The sequence below is a fragment of the Telmatherina bonti genome, assembly GCF_933228915.1.
Source record: "Telmatherina bonti genome assembly, chromosome: 13".
Taxonomy (NCBI): Eukaryota; Metazoa; Chordata; class Actinopteri; order Atheriniformes; family Telmatherinidae; genus Telmatherina; species Telmatherina bonti.
The window spans coordinates 29,482,517-29,500,047 of NC_136611.1; the positions used below are offsets into that span (position 1 = coordinate 29,482,517).

Genomic DNA, 17,531 nt, shown 5'->3' on the forward strand with positions numbered 1-17,531 from the left:
TAAATGAATGTTATGCAAGTGCAGATATGTTACACATTGATTTTATAACTCGTAAATGTCAGAAGTGAAAATTAAATATCTCTCAATAAAATCAGTTTGAACTTTACATATTGATTGCCTCCCACACAATCCTGTGCCAGCATAGTTTATTCTTCTGCTTAAAACAAATTTAATAATAAAATAAAACAAAGGACTCCTCTGAGCTTGTTTCATGCATTGTGAATTTTCACGACAGGCAGATAAAGCAGTGAAATATTTGGAAGCACAAGCAAGCAGCTGTAAAAATAAACCTCTGTGTTAAAGCATCAACATTCACCGCGTTCAAAGTCAGACACGTTGAAGCTATGGCGGGAAGCAACCTCCAGTTTGTGCAGAATAAAAAAATGTTAAAAAAAAAAAAAAAAAAGAAAAAAAAAGACACATTTCTGTGGGGGTTTTTTTTGTATAAATTCATCCTTCGTGTCTATTTTTGTTTTCTATTACTTATTTCCATGACTGCTATCACATTCAGGTGCTTAATAGACATTATATACAGTTTTCAGATAAATTATGAATACGTGCCGCTGAAACTAAAACCATCAAAATAAATTTAAAAAAAAAAACATTTTGAGAATTATTCATGTATTCTGAACAAGCCTTTTGCAGATTTATAAAGCATGGCATGACTGTTGCTAGGTACACATTTATAGGTACTGCCTTTATGAGACATAATAAAAAGCAACAACTCAAATCACAAAACATAACTTTCCACTGCATTTAAGAAAAAAATGCATGTACTTGATACATTATCTTCATTCATGCACACACACACACACACACACTGCAGTACTAAAGAATAACAGCTGGGAGCTCAAGTGTTAAGATTAAACACACATTCACACGCTCAAACTCAGGCTGACGTGCCTAAATACACATGCATCTTGCACATATGAATGTGCTGGTACAGTTGCGAAGACATATTCACCGACACCCACAGTGGGAGTGATTCCCATTTGGCCCATAACAGCGAGCCATTAGCGGAGGCCTGGAACTGCAGCACTTCCTGAACCAGTTTCGTTAAAAGAGTTCCTGTACATTTTCCAGACTGTCAGTATTTCCTTTCTGAAATCATGCTTGCCAAAAACATGGCGAGAAAAAAATGGGACGGGAAAATTGGGCTAAAAATAACTAAACGCCTTCCAATCTGATTCTGTCTCAAAAAAAACCCCACTTTTTTGTTGTGTTTGTTTCTCTTTACAAAATTAATAATGAATGAATGGATGAATGAATAAGTGGATCACATATTAGTGCATATTCCTCTATTACCAATGAAACACAGCTCTGTATAAATATAAGTCTCTATACAAGTATAAGTATGTATTAGTGTCTGTATAAGTACAGCGAAGTGGAATCACCATGAATCCATTCAGTGTGTTTTTGTTGATAGTTCTTTGATTGACTTCTTGTGCATCACAAGGCTTCCAGCTAATTTTACAGGTAGGAAGAGGTACAGCCAGTGTTTATGTTTGCCCTGTGTTGTAATTATTAATCACAGATCTTATATGTTCATCAATAGTATCAACCCTCTACCTAAGAATCTCTACTTGACACACAGTGCTTGTTTGGTGCAGAAAAGTAATAAAAACTTAAATAGAGGTAGTTTTGTCATATGCTTCAGGAAATAAATATCTATTTCTATCCTGCCTGCCAGACTGCTATCAGGAAAAACTATACCAACAGCCCCTAGACTACCAAAGTAAACTAAAGTAATTAAACTGTTGCATCATGTGTTTATTGTAAAAAAAAAAAAAAACAAAAAAAAAAAACCTCTACGAATTCAGTATTGATTTTCACGAGCACCTTCATGGGGTGTTGAACCCGGACCAACATGATTGTAATCCACTTGCATCGACTTTGCTATAAACATTTCTGCTTTCTGCACACATTCTCACCAGTCTCTATATTGTCCTGTCTTCATGTTTTATAAGTAACTACAGAGTGAGTGGCCAATGATTGGAAAATTAGAGGAAAACAACTATGTGTCTGTAGCATTGATGTTACAGTTACATTACAGAAAACTACTAAATGAAACTTAGCACTTTACAAAGTATTCTGCAAACAAACAAAAAAAAAATGGTGCAAAACACATCGTCTCATCTGTACCAACTGTAGTGAGAACATTTGCACTTCTGGAAGTCAGTGTGTCACACAAAGAGCTCAACTCCCAAAACTGCTTTAAAATGTGAGAACCCTTCATCAACTCAGTCTCACTCTAGACATCTGCTATAGGCACAATATACAAACCATATGAATATACACATGTACACCGCACCACTACCCTTCTTACACAAATCAGATTAAATAAATGACAGGAACTTGTGCTTGAAGATATTGAGGAAAAAAAAAGAGAGGCTATGGTGCCTTTTTAAGGAAGACTTCATGATTCATGAATAAAATCTACTCAAAAAAGGTGATGTGTGCTTGAAATAAAAGCTAAAGAATGGAACTGAGGTACACCCTGAACAGGTTGCCATGTCCTACACCTGCAAAGCCCTCTCAGGAAAGCCCAGGCCAAGGTTTGAGTTCTTCTTGTGATTTGACTAACACTGTGATGCCATGTTGATCCCCACCATGTGCAGTGTAACCTGTGCTCCGCTCCTGATGCATATTTCCTCCAGCCTCAGTTTTCACAGCTTCAGTTTGTTACTTATTCCAAAGCATCGCTCCTGAGCATTAAGAGGAAGAATCAGCATCCAGGCATAAATCCAATTAAAAACAAATGTGCACTTACGGTGTATGTTCTCTGGTATGATGACAGATAGCATAACATTCATGCCTGCCTGCCAGCCTGGCTGATTACATCCCCCCGTTGTGTCATTAGCATCAGTTTATGACACATTTAAGAAACATTCAGTGTGTCATAAACACACGATGAACACTTTCAGTTTAAGGAATGAGTGCAAAGTGTATCATAGTTATCCAGTGTGAGGAGAATATTTGGTACTTGTTCACAGGTATAAGCTCTGCAACATATTTTAAGCAGATGAGAAGGAAACAAATAGCACATTAATAATCCACAAAAGACATCATTCTCATTCATCTATGCGATGCGTCCCGCTGTGAGATAAATGGCGCACAATGTCTTAATTAATGCAGCGATTTATCATGAAATATATTCAACAGTCTGGCTGGAAATGTGTTTGCCACAACCGCACATCTTTCACGCAAGCGTTAGACGACGTTGGAGCAAAACACAACTTGCAGAAACAAACAAAGCCTCATAAGAACCTCAGGGCTGCAACGTGGCTAAAGACACCTGAGCCTTTTCTTCCCATGGGAAACATTAGGTTACATCCAGTCTGGCAAATTCTTTCCACCCTAGGTTGTTCACTGTCACCTTCAGTGTTTCAGCTGAAATACTACTCAGACTGTATGAATCAGTCACCTCTACACATATCACATGTGCCAGAGGGGAGGAAAAGGCATGTCTTTGCTCTGGCTGTGATCCATCATATACGACAAGCATACAGCCCACTGACAGACTGTTATTTAAGATGACAGAGTGCTGTGGAAGTGACGATCTCCATCCAGCGTCCTGCCACTGTTCCAGGCCAGTGACTCTGGATCAGGTTTAGTCTATCTGCTGTCCTCTATCAGTGTGTCAGAGGTGTGTGTATATGTGTTGAAGATGCTGTACTGTCTTGTAAGCCACATACAGAATCTATTATAATTGTGATGTCAAAGCTTCCCTTTCCACCTGATTTAGACAGACACCTGTGTGTCAGGCGTACTTTAATTCCATTTAATACCAGATCTGAAAATGTTTAGTACGGAAAAAGCTTTATTTGTGAATGGAGGGTAATTTGTACCGAAGCTTCGGCTGTCAGAATACAATACTTTTAAACTTCTGCAGACCAAGAACTGTGAGAAAATGCACCGCAGAGCCATCAACTAGGAGATAAATGTGCTCAGGTTAATCACTGCTGAGACACAGGATGCAGCCAACTAGCATTTTTCTTCTCTTTAGGAATAATCTGTAAGTGATCCAAACCTGTAAATCACTGTTGCCTGCTGAAAGCTGCAGCCTGACTATGCTGTCTAACAAAAAAAAAAAAAAAACCAACACTCAAGATTTTTAGCCTTTGCCTCAAGATTAGCTCCGGGGGGGTCACCAAATCTTATATTGACATGTGAAAAATACAGGAATTTTTAACAGATGACTTAAATAGCACCAAGTGATGCTGTGCTCCTGCCATCTTGTTGATAATTAATCTGCACAGATCTTCCCTCATTTTGTGAATGTCACCAGTAGGGGTGGGAAATCGAATAGAAATATTCTGCTCGAGAAAAACTGAGACCCAAATATGTCTTTTATTGAAATCATACATGCATAATAATTAAAAAAATATATACATGACTAAATATTATTTCCATTACAGAAAAGCTTGTATTTCTTCATTACTTTTTTATTTCTACGTCCACATATTTTTACTGAAGTCTTACTGTGACTTATTTTGAAGACGACTTGTTTTGCAGACATGCAAACATTTAGTTTCTTTTCTAAGGTCCAACTGTACTCTGTGTGATATACATACACAAATACTATAATAGTAAAGTTGATTTTTTTTCTTTCATGTTAGACAAAGTAGGTCATGCTGCAAATGATCCATTTCAGATGGATTTTACCTCAACAAGAAAGTTCAGTTACCTTAGTATATGTTGGTTCTTTCACTCAGAGACACTTCTGTCATGTGGCGCAAGGTGGGAGTTATGTAAAATCTTTGACGTTACTATTTCCCCCTTCTTCATTTAGGATATAGCCACTAGAGAGATGTGTGATATTCGCTGCCTGCTAAGTTCGTTTTATGAAATCAAAGAGTGTTAAGATTTCAACTTTCATCATATTCTCACTGGTACATAAAAGCAGCCATTAAAACATGTTTAAAACATGAGTTCTACAGGATACACACATGCACATAAATGTAAGTGGAATTCATAGTCATGATGTTTAAGATGAGACAGAAGATGGAATTTACATTGAAGAAGTGTAATCCCTCCCTGAGTTAATCAGGCAAACTGCATGTTTGCATGTCGCTGAGCCTTTCTGGCCTTATTGCACACATGTGTACACATATAAACTTTACATTTTTTAATTAGTTGTGGAGTGAATTTATTTTTTTAAGTGCCCTTCCTCCCTTCCTGTTGAGATGCTTCCTGCATTTCTGCATGGCCTTTCTCTTAACTATGCCTTCATCTTCTTTTCCCAGTGTGAGTGTGATGGATGACATGAGGGGTGAGGAGGAGAAGGAGGGGAGGAGGACGGTAATGGGCAGAACTAAGTTAATAGCCCTGCTTGAAGAGCAACATGTCTGCCAGTGGTGCCTGGAAAATTTAATTAGCCTCAGTCACAACTCCAGTCCCGGTTCCAGTCTTAGTCCACATCATTCCACAGAAAGACTGTTGCTGCATGCTTATCGGATCAATATTTTACTTTCCTATATTTTTCATTGCTAAAAAAAAAAAAAAACCTTTAACAATTTGCCACTTTATGCACAGCATTTCTTTGTCTTGCAACCAAGCCATACTGTAACTTTTCTCAGCAGAAAACAAGATGAAAAAATAGCATATTTAAAGCTATAAAGCAGTTCAACTAGATACGATGGCCGATTGCGGAGTCTGGAATTTTATGTAGTGGTCAGTTTGGGAATCAAGATGTATTAGATTAAAATAAAGCAAAAACTAAATGCAAAGTAAAACAACTTAAATATCTCAGATACTAATTCAGCTTTTGTGCTGAAGCTGCATAAAATATTGTTTGAGCAACATCATCGCAATGTACATGTGTGGGATAGTCATTCTGCAAACCTACAATGTAGGAGGCAAATGAACTTCATGTCCTCATCAATTTCAAGGGTACCTGACAGCCAGGTTTGTTTAATGCGTCAACAAACAAACTTTTATGGTAAAATACAATTCATGTTTGCATTATAGAATGAAACATGTATTCGGCAAATAAAAGACAACAAGAATAATTCTTACATACAAACATACTGGTAACTATGGGTGAAATGCTTTAGTCCCGATTCAATTCGATTTGACTTCAATTGCAATTCTCTTGATTCTTTGATATTGCTCATTTTTGTAAACTAAAAACATTTTTCGTCATTTTTTTGTCATTTTTCTTTTCTTTCAATTAGGATAAAAACATATTCGCCAGACGATCATTCTGCTGCTATAATGCCAAAGAAGAAAAGTTAAAAGATCAACAAATCAACAAAAAAAGACCAAAAATTTGCATTAATTTCTTTTTTTTTAAAAAAAACATTATTTTTTAACAAAAAATCTATTTGAATATTTTAAAGTAAAAAATCCTGATATTCGATTTTTTTATTATTTTTTTTTTTTGATTTCCCACCCCTAATATAGACTGTAATTTCAATTATCTATTTAGTAGAAATTAACAAAAAGAGGACATGTATAACAATTACAAACACAATGTATATTCGAGTTTAATGCTTGTCAGAGAGTGGTTTTAGTATGTATGTTGGTGAGATATGGGCATCTGAAAATTAAACAATAATAATAATAATAATAATACGGTGTGCTGGGCATCTAAAGACAGTATAATTATTATTTCTCATGTTTGTTTAAATTAGTTTTTTTATTCTAATATGAGTAGGAAAATTTATTTTCCTGGATCTAGAACCAGATAACACTGACGGCGGCCTGCCTTCATAATAACATTATATTTTTTATACTCTTTACCATCTGAAGTGATTGAGAAATTAAATGGGGTGAAACAAGCAAGTCATTCAAGCATACAAGCCAAATATCAAAGCCCATGAACTAGGACACATAAATGGGACACAACCATCATTAATTAATGCTTCTAATTACTTCTCCTGCCACAACATGTCAAAAAGATTGCCGCGAAAAACTTTTATAGTCTGCAACAAACCCGATGGCTGATTCACGAGCATGAGTTTTAGATGCTTTTAAACTACAAACACCTACAAAAAACAATGTTTATGGTCTGCAATTCAAATGCACATAAAAACATGACTTGTTTTTCTGGATACTCTATATAAAAGAACCACATTCCCACCCAACTTGCTCCCTCTGCGTTTTTCATCTAAATGACATTACCTGTCGGAAAGCAGGACACATATCTGCTTAATAATCTCCATTTTCAGAGGAAGAATTGCTGCAGAGCACAAAGTGCCCAGAGCCAAGCAGAAAAGGAAAATAGAATTACTCAGTACAGTAAGAAGATCTAAAAATATAAGTGACTTGTCTCTCTGTCTGTCTTGTGTGCTGGAATATGAAACCACTAGGTTCCTTCCACGTCACCCATTCCCTTCTGCAGAAAACAGAGCTTCCTGTGGTTTTGCAGGGACTGCACAAACTTCCACAGCAAACTCTTAAGCACACAGACTAAGAAAAGAGCCCCGAATTTAAAACCCTCCAATTATATTTAATTGTAGAAAAAACTTGGCCAATTCCAGCCCCGTGGACAAGGATGTAAGCTGAGCTTGCATTGTGTAGATGCTGCTTTCACCAGGGCCAAAACTCCAGCAATGAGCACCTAAAGATGAAGGGGGAGTACACCAGCTAAGGGAGGAAAACCTCTGAGAGTGTTGATAATGAATGAACAAGAGGGAAAAAAATTAGACTTAGTGTGGGAGGGTTGAATAATGAGTGAGAGAGAGGAGAAAAGCCTCTTTCCGTTCTGTCCTCCTTGTCTTGTGGTGCAGAGTTATTTTTAGCTACATTAGGGAGCAACACGGTGCTGTAAATGCAATCATTTATGCTGCAGCACCGTCATTGCTCACTGCAACATCTCTGTCACAGCAAGAAAGACACATGAACACACATAAAATCACACACACACATATGCATAGTACTGTAAATAATAGGCTGTATGTCATCAAGATATTCATCAAACACTGTCACCTAGCTAGGTACCCTTGTCGGATCCCAAGAACTTCCTGAATTCTGCGTGCTTGTGGTAACAGTACAAGGGTCAGATTTCTCACTTACACTGAGCTGAACTGCTGCACTGAACATAAAAACTCTTGCTCAGACCTCAAAATGTGACAGAATAAACTGAGAACACATATAAACATGCACATAGAGCAGTGCATCCTCCAGTTGACTATCAGCAGGATAAGGAGAGGACACCCTTCCACAGCATGTGAATCAATAACTCCTCTTAAAGGAATTAAAACATATTCCATTACCCAATGCAGCGAATACCTCTCCCTAAAAAGATCAATATTTCTATGCTTTCTGCTCTTCTAAAGAGAATGTTTTCACTTTCTATCAATGTCTTCCCGCTTAGAGTGCTGCATAATGAGGTTAAAGTAATCAAACATCACAATATCTGTTCTATATTACAACTCCGCTGTAACCTTTGTTAGCGTTCAATGAGAAAATGCCTGTGAGACTGTGAATCTGCACATTAACGTTTGGCTTCCCACTTCTAGACAAGCTTTTGTATGATAATTCGCTGAAACGTATCATTATTAAACAGTGATTCGTTTATAATTTTGAATGCAGAGTTATCTCTTCTCACCAGCTTATTGAAGTCACAAAATTCAGTGCTAATTGGGACACAAAATTAGCACATAATTTTTCCCTACTGAGTTAATACAGCAGACCCCAGTATTACAAAATAGTAATAAGTAGGAAAGACCTAAATACTATATGTTTCCAATAAATGGATTCTCAACCAATATTGCTATGCAGAGCATGAGGTTGGTGCAGTTGTAATGAATATATACTGAATGTGTTGTTGAAAATGAAACTAAGACAGTATTGTATCAATTCAAGGCTTCAAAGCAACATAAAGCAACTGTGAAAAGAACTAAGGGTGATTAAGGGGACAAGAAAAGCAACTTAGCAAAGCCAACAAACTTGACTCTGGTGGTGCAAGCAGCTTTTGTAAAAGAGTCCTATTTAAAAAAAATTTTTAATACATTTTAACATTGATTTTCCCTTATTTTTACAAGACCAACTTTACTACTAGATATCAATAACTTTGAAAAGAGCCATTTTTGGAAAATGTCAAATTTCTCATTTAAAATGGAAATGTTTACCTGTGATCAGTTCTCGGACTTCCATGTCGTTGGTCTTCCGCAGCAGCCGGATAAGAGCCGGTATGCCGTCACAGTTCTTTATGGCCACCTTGTTGTCATTGTCCTTGCCATAGGAAATGTTGCGCAGGGCGCCGCAAGCCTTACGGTGGACTTCAGATTTAGGATGATCCAAGAGTCCCACCAGAACAGGAATACCCTTCAGTTGGCGCACGTCCTTCTTGATCTTGTCATTTTCATAGCACAGGTGTTGCAGATAAGCAGCGGCGTTGGACTTGACTGGATCGATAGGATGGCCCAACATGGCAATGACCTCAGGAAGATCAGGGTCCCGCCAGCGTGGGTCTTTGCGGATGCTGTCAATGGAAGGTGAACGCCGGCCGCCCATTCTGTCCAGACTGGCCATGCTTCCCCTCTCTGGCTGAGCCAGTGGGGCTGAATACATGCCATGGATGTAAGGGTGACGCTCATCGATCAGCTCTGCCTCGATTGGGTCATCTGGGTACCCTCTGGCAGATAAAAGAGGAGAGGACAGTTAGGATGGAGAAGATGGAAGAGGTAAATCGAGGGTGACTCACACAGACTTGTCTGAGAAGAATTAGACAACCAAGGGACCAGGAAAGACTTTGAGAGAAGCCAACTGAGGTGAGACACTGACTAATGAGGGGAGAGGGTGAAGCAGAGGACAAAGTTATCTGTAGTTTGGCTCTATTATCATCTGCTTTTTCATTACTATTTGTAATAAGAGTGGCATGATGTGCAACATTTGGCTTTGTGTTTCCTGTCATGCAGGAATAACAAACATGTCAGATTTCACAAACATGAAGTCAGAGAGAAAGTGATGGAGAGACAGGAAAAGATTGCACAAAGAAAATAACAGACAGTTAAAAAGAAAAAGACACAAGGCAACACCAAAGTAAAACCTTTGACAGAAACACGAGTGAAGTCTTTTTTATTTATTTCCTTTATTCAAGTTGCTCAAAAACAAAAAAAAAACCCTAAGAATTTGATGCTTCTTCCCGCAGGAAACAGAGAAAGCTGCTATGCTGTCCCCCACAGTGCCTCCAGGGCTTCAGCACACAGTTGGTAAAATGTTAATGACCACCACTGTGGGACTTCTTTACTAGCATTAGCCTCATTAGCATTACTGCTATTAGTGCTGGTGACTTAAACAGTATTGAGCTTTACTCATTCATGGTGATGGAACAAAGTGGCATAGTTGTCCATTGGGTGAGTTTTCTTCAATAATTTGCCATTTCCGAAGCCTGTTAGAGGCTGTTCTCAACAGTTCTTGCCTTGTTAATCACAAGGGGTATTTTTTCAGATGAAGGGCCCATCATGAGCATTAAGAGTCAGGAAAGGCACATTTAACACCAGCAGACAATTTACAAAAACTATTTTTGAAATTTGTTTCAGAAGAAAAGAAAGAGGGGATACTTGGTAGGCAGAGATCTGACACGGGGAGGGGAATTAAATTAGGGTTGTGTACTTACACACAGCCATCATAATCTCCCTCTACCCACCCTACTATGTGAGATTGTTTACCCTCATTACATAAACTAGCTGGTCTCCTCTCACCATCTTTTCTGTATGGTGGTTTGCGGCGCAGCAAAATGGTGCCCGAAGTCAGTAGGCAGTATGTTTTCATAGCCGAGCTCAAAATTTTAATGAATTTTATGTTAATTATGTGTTTTTAGAGTTCTTCCAAGGCATCATGAGAAAGCAAGAGGGGGGTCTGCATACTGCCGCGCCTTGACTCTGTTGTATTTCTCTTTTACAAAAGCTTTGCAGCAGCATTTTGGCTTTTATGGCATTTACTTTACTTCTGTCTGGGAAATCGATTCGAGATGAACTGAGATGTAAACTCCTACCCAAACAATGTGTCAAGATATGAAATCCTCTATTCTGATGGATGGAGAGAGGACTTATAAAGATGAAGTGAGACATACTGCTATAGAGCATGGCCTTCGACCGAACGCTGCAAGATAATTGAATAGAAAAGAACCCTAGTCCTGAATGAAACTTTGCAGTTACATGGTTATATATCAGCCATTGATTCAACAAAACCAACTTAAGCCATATTGAACGTTGTGTGCTCATCACTGTATGCTTTGGGGAACATGTTGGAGAACCACAAAAACTCCACAAGCAGCTTGTTACCACAGTATGGAAGGATGGCCAAATTAAGAGCCTGATTACAACACATCATCTGGAAAGAAACTGCTCTGAGGTTTGGCACAAACATGGAATCGTAAAATAGAATATGTGTGGAAAAAGAGGGAAATTTGCCCAGTATGTGTTCATATGCTGTTCGTTACGAAATGTTTCCTTGCATTCTGAGATCCTGACATGCCCTCTCCATGATGGAACCCATATTCCATTTCCTCCACACATGACCAGCAGGAAGAACAGGAAGAATGCACCTCAAGAAAAGGACACTTCCCAATCTCAGAGTCAAGATCATCACAGAGACCTACACACATTAACCACCACATCTGTCATGCACTGTCCATTTTTCCTCCATTTTTCTCTCTTGTTATGCATCACACTGCTTTTCTTGTACAGTTTTGCACACAGACACTTCAACACAGATAATATGTACAGTTGTGCAGATCGCGGGCCATTTAGATCTGGGCTGATGCGCTCGGTCTTTTGGTAAAACAGGCGTCACGAGGCTGAGTGATGGGAATGTCAGGATTTGCATTTAAATTGCCGGCATTGTGTGTACAGGGAAGGCTGCATTCATGGGATGTGAAAGGGCTCTCTGCTGCCAGACGTGATACTCTGGACGTGACTACAGCAGATCTCTCTCTTCATGTTAATCTAGCTGCTTAATGTCTGGGCTATTTGTGTGTATCTTCGTGTTTATCTAATGTCGTGTGGCTGCACTTGTTTTGTGTTTAGGTATCCATATCTCCAAACCTCAAGACTCGTGTATTAATCTGGACAATCGTTCATATTCACACTATTCTTTCTTTCACGTCCTGTCAGTTCTTTTAATCACCCGTCAGTTACGGTGATGTCTGAGCCCTGCTCGTCTGCCTATCAAAGAAAATCAACTAAAGAGGATTACAGACTCCAAAGATGTTTGCATCTCGCATGTAAACATTTATGAGCTTTTCGCTGTCACTCCCTGTTGACTATGCTGCTCCTTTTTCAAATTATTGGCAGTAATTGTTTTGTTGTGCAGAAGACTTTTCATGGGAACACAATTAAAAAGGACAGAAATAAGTGCTGGTGTTTAGATGGCATTTTTCACTGCCACAACCACTTTGCTTTCATGCCAGTAAAGTAAAGTGATGTTGTTTCCCCATGTAATTTAGAAGAGCATTCTGGGAAACCTCAAACATGACAGAGGGGACATCAAATATTAAGTTACATTTTGCTGCCAGTTAAAGTATCTTGGTAAAGAGGAGGCAGAGGAAGGCTGAGCTGGCCACATCACTTCTGCAGGCCATTTCCGACAGACACTCGTGGATGAGATTAAGACACTCCCCCACCTCTTTCAATGAAATGATGAGTGACTGTGAGCACACATGCATGCATGTGTTTATATAGATGTGTGTGTGTGTGTGTGTATGCAACTTTTGGATGCAGGTGGGCAGGTGAAGTGGAGTGAATCGCCCAAGGAGAGATGAGCCATTAGAGAGTGGCTTAAAGACGCCCCTATATTCTGGCAGAGTTCAAAAGCAGCTATTAATCACTCTGGCATGAGGACACCCACACTCACAGAAAGGTGGATGTGGACACACACACTGTGTCACAAACATATAAACGATGTGTTAGAAAGGGTGAGGAGGGTAGGATGCATACCCATCCAGACAGTTTATCCTTGCCTGCCCAGAAATTATGCAAAAAGAGATCGATCGGTATCTACAGTCCTGGCACTTTTTGCCAAAATGCTAAATGTAATAAAAAGATGTATTAGTGAAAGGCTCTAAAGTTCCTCCAACTAAAACTGATAAAAATTGGAAATGTAAATGAATGAAACAGAAGAGAGTTTTCATTTAAACTGATTAAGCTTTGTTAGACTTTTCTAATTAGACACGTCAGCATTCACAGAAAAGAGAAGGAGTCTGGAGACAGAGGATCTCCACTCTGCTGAAGAGTGAGGACCACGATTTGGCAAGTAATAATCCAGTATTCAGGATTACAAACAAGATAAATGCTCTTTAAATGAGGACAGAAACAACCCAGATGCATTTACATAATCAGCTGCATATGATTCAGCACTTGTCTCCGCTATGACCACATGCAACATGTATGTGAACTTCAGACCGTGTTCATACAGCGCCTTGGGTCTTAATATCTAAATATCTAACATTACAGTTTACTCTTAAATCTAAGAGACACACATTCAAGTAACCTCAGCCACAAGTTATCGTTCCCATTCATATGCCAACACACAATGAACGACTATGGTGACTAAACGAGTGCACGGCGCCGATGCAGAAAGCCATTTTAGTACTAAATATCTTCATTTTTGTCTGTGCATAATTGAAGGCTTGCGTGAAATGATAAGCTGTAATTAGAGCACTTTAATTCTAAGATTCATTACAGCACTTTGGAGTCACTGGTCTTTTCTTGGAAGAATACTAATCACAGTATGAGCACTTATGGGAGCGTGGGCACTCCAGGACAGACAACTGTCACAGTTCCCGAGAGGGAGAAATAGAAAATACTGTCACTACAGCGTGCTGGTGTTTTGTTGTGAGCTGATGTGAGTGGGGGAGATACTCAAGAGAAAAAAAAAAAAAAAAAGGATTTGGAATTTATTTCCTACTGCTATTAGCCAGATTGCCTTCAAAATGCATGCTTGTGTTCGGACACACATGTGAGCTGCTGTCATAGTGTGTGTCTGAGTGAGTATGTATATGGCTGTTAGGGTTGTGTTGTGACACATGTAAAGCAGGCAACAAATTGCCTGTCACAGCAAGCGCCTCTCACCAGGCGGATGGAGGAGTGACTCATTTATTGAAGATGGGGATTTTTATTGAGTGTGTGAGATATAGAGAGATACTGGGTGTGCAAGTGTCAAAGGAAAGTCAAAATTGAGTAAAGACCAAGTCTGATTAGGCATAACGTTTGAGCCTCAGTCGCGTCAACGGAGGAACCCTTGGAGTGTCTGTACATACACTAAATAAAGAAGTTTTTGACCTGAATTCTGCTCTACTTCTGTTTTTCCTTTTGAAGACACATAGGTGCACATTGACCTGTATTACTGACTTTAGCTCAGACAGTTTGTCTGAAGATTAGTGTGAAAGTGCTGAACACTTGAAAATATCCATCTGTAACACATCAGTAATCGAAAAGTAGCTTTTAACACACACTTCCTACTGACTCAACTTCAAACCCCTTGCTTCAATTTCCTCCAAGATGGACTGTTTTTTTTTTTTTTTTTACCATGGTTTCCCTTTAGAAGCCAACAAACTGATTGAAAGTTATTAGGAGACAAAAGTCCATTTCGGGATCCGAATTTTGGAGGCTAACAGGCTTTTTCTGCCCACTGAAGTGAGGGGTTTTACTTCTCTCATCAAGGTCTGCTTGAAACAAGAGAAAGCTCTGAGGCAGACCTGACAATAGCCTGCCGTCCTGCACCATTCTACCTTCATCCTTTTCCTTCCTCGTCATGTCTCCAATCATCCCTGCCTCTTTACCCCTGACACGAACACATGCTCGTTGCCTGTTTGCAGGAAAATGACAATCAAACCCTTGTTTTTTTTACTTACTATACGGCTTTTCATGGCAAGAACATGACGAGATTTTTTTTCTTGCTCTTATTTCAGTATTTCCTGTCCCTGTGTGTTAAGGGGAAATCTGTACCCATGTATATAAAAGGGTTTTCACTCTCAGATTTCAGTACTTTGAAGGACCATCCTTACCTGACTCGGGGAACATCACGAAGAGGTTCCCGATGAGTGCGACCCCGGTTGGCTCCAGGCAGGGTGCGGCGGTTGGCAGTGGAGTAGTCGGGTTCCAGCTCGTAGGGCTCTTCCTCTTCTGGACCCAGGCTGCGGCGATCATCCTCCAAGCCATATGGCTCCGGCTGGAAGCGTTCTGGTTGTGAGCGGTTCAGATCCACAGTGCTGCTTCCCATGGGCACCTGGGGCTGTGCCACATGTCCGTAGTCGTCCTTGCGGATAGGCAGTGTGTAGCTGTTCTCTGGCCGGTAGCTGTTGGGTATGTATGGGTAGCGCGGTGGCCGGAAGTTGACCCCGCGTGAGAGACTGCCGTAGTTGTCTGTCAAATCGGCATAGCCATCGTGTAGGCCATAGTGGCGAATGTACTGATTCTCAGGTGCTTCTCCATATGAATCGTTGTAGGAGTTGTTGTAGGAGCGCGTCAGGGTGGAGGTTGCCTGAGGTGTGATGAAGCGGTCACTTCCATTCTTCATGTATCGTCGGTCAATGGAATCGGTGTAGCTGCCCAACGGGGACGAACCTTCAGGCAGGGGCAAGCCATCAGGGCCGAGGGGTACCTGACGCACCGTCCTTGTGGTCACCGTCTTCACCATCTTAGTCACCTGTGGATTGCACACACAGTGTGGAATGACATGACAACTAAATGGATCTAACAGACCTATGTCTTATTCAGTCTTTACATTATGTAAACGAGAAATGCGCTGATGAGATCTTATTGACATTAAAACATGCAACAGGAATTTAATGCAGAGGAAAGTTCATCTGCCTATGCTTAACCTGTAAAATTGATTAGCTGCATTATAATGATTGAAAATAAACAGATTCTTAAAGTCCAAAGCATGTACAAATGCTTTTAATGCCACCAACAATTTTCTGGCTGAGTTCAAGGATGAAACTTGTCCAATTCAAACTAATGTGTTGACTTTTTTTTTTTTAAAATATAAGTTGATAGTTTCAACACGCATATATCTCCATGTGTTCTGCCTTCTTTAATCTGCTGCAAGAAGCATTTCAAACCACAAGTTCAGATTCAAACCTGCAGAAGCACATGAAGTGTGACCAAGTCTTCTGGACTATGCTTTAACAGAGACATCTTGAAGCTTTCTTGCTCCACTGGACCTTGAATACTGTGTTGGCCTCAGGGGAGGAAGGTAGCTTGACAATATATAGCTTTGAGACTTGAATATAGCCATTTATCAAGCTAACTTCTTCCTTTTAACTGAATATTTTGACTTCCTCTGCTATCTCTGTGCCTGTCTGAAAAGAGAATTACAGACAGCAGCCCAAGTCCGTCTCCGGACTCACCACCCATGTGGAAACCAATTTGCTGCCCAATGAATTCTGCTGTGGATGATAATTGGCTATTTTTTTCCGCCACTATAAATTCATCTTTAAAATTAATGAGGTTGATGAAAATTAATCGACAGCTTGAGAGGTGCCAGTCTATTGAAATTCACGATATGCCTGACAAGGTGTTGCAGAGGGGTTCGTTTGCACATGACAAGATCAGAACAACTCTTGTCACTTGAAGAAAAGACAAAAATTGCAAAAACAAAATGGTACCCTGTTAATTTCAGCATTTGATGGGTTTCATTTTCAACGCCTGCTTTGTTAATTGTAAATTGTTTCCCTCACTTTCTTATCAATGCCGTATTTTGTTTGCATATATCAAGTGTTTAACACAATATCCTCATTAACTTTGCTGAAACAAATAGAAATTTACACTGGCCTCATTTCTTGATTGCACCCTGACTGAGCCACAGAGCAAAACCCATTTCAGGAACATCAAGGTTCATTTCCATGTTCTGAGTAATTACTGAGTGCTTTGTTTTCAATGCCATTACGCCGTTGCTTTGCATAGATAAAAATAAAGAGCTTGCTTCCTTAATCAGCTAGAAGATCTGTGGAACCTTGAGATAACAAACTCACCATCTCTTACAATGGTGGACCCTGGTGGCACCCAAAGTAGGCTATTCTGGACTTCACAACAAAGGTCTAAATACTAAATATAGACCACAAGGGAACCAAAGCTGTCATATCATTCATGAAGTGGTTGACATGTAGCTTTCTAAATTCTAAATAAACTATAATGTCGCGATTATTTTTATTTTAATATATTAATAATGAATTTCTTTTTCTTTACAGTTTGTCAAGTTTCATATTTGACTTTATTCTAACTGCCTAAACTGTGAGCAGGGTTTGGTGAACAGTTTCCCAGCCTTGACGTACCCTGTTGGCTTGTACTAACACAGCTTTTTAAACAATTTGCAAGGGCTGCAAAGGGAGCCATCACACCGGTTTCAAACACTCTTTGATGTGTGCTCAAGTTCACAAGGCGTTAAACCATCATGCAAGGAGAGACGAGCAGAGAGGAGGGACCTGGGACTCAGAAGAGCCTCCGAAATATGCTGAATTGGTGTAAACAGGCCTTCAAGAGAACTGCTGAATTGGTAGTGAGAGTAATTATGTGCAAATGTTGCAATTCTATAGATTTCGATGTGTTTTTTCCATATCAGTAAAAGAGTCAAAGCAGTAA

The 17,531-nt window shown here is 39.5% G+C and overlaps 1 protein-coding gene across 6 annotated transcripts in view; it reads right to left on the bottom strand.

The window, feature by feature from the left end:
• The window catches only part of arvcfb (ARVCF delta catenin family member b), a 130,985-nt gene that overhangs the window by 51,183 nt on the left and 62,271 nt on the right, over positions 1-17,531 (bottom strand). For all 6 annotated transcript variants that reach the window (XM_079251399.1, XM_079251398.1, XM_079251397.1 and 3 more), the window contains exons 3-4: positions 14,957-15,597; positions 9,078-9,583 (exon numbers count right to left, since the gene is read on the bottom strand). In XM_079251399.1, coding sequence (XP_079107525.1) covers positions 9,078-9,583; positions 14,957-15,597 — 1,147 coding nt within the window. The remainder of the gene's footprint in view (positions 1-9,077; positions 9,584-14,956; positions 15,598-17,531) is intronic.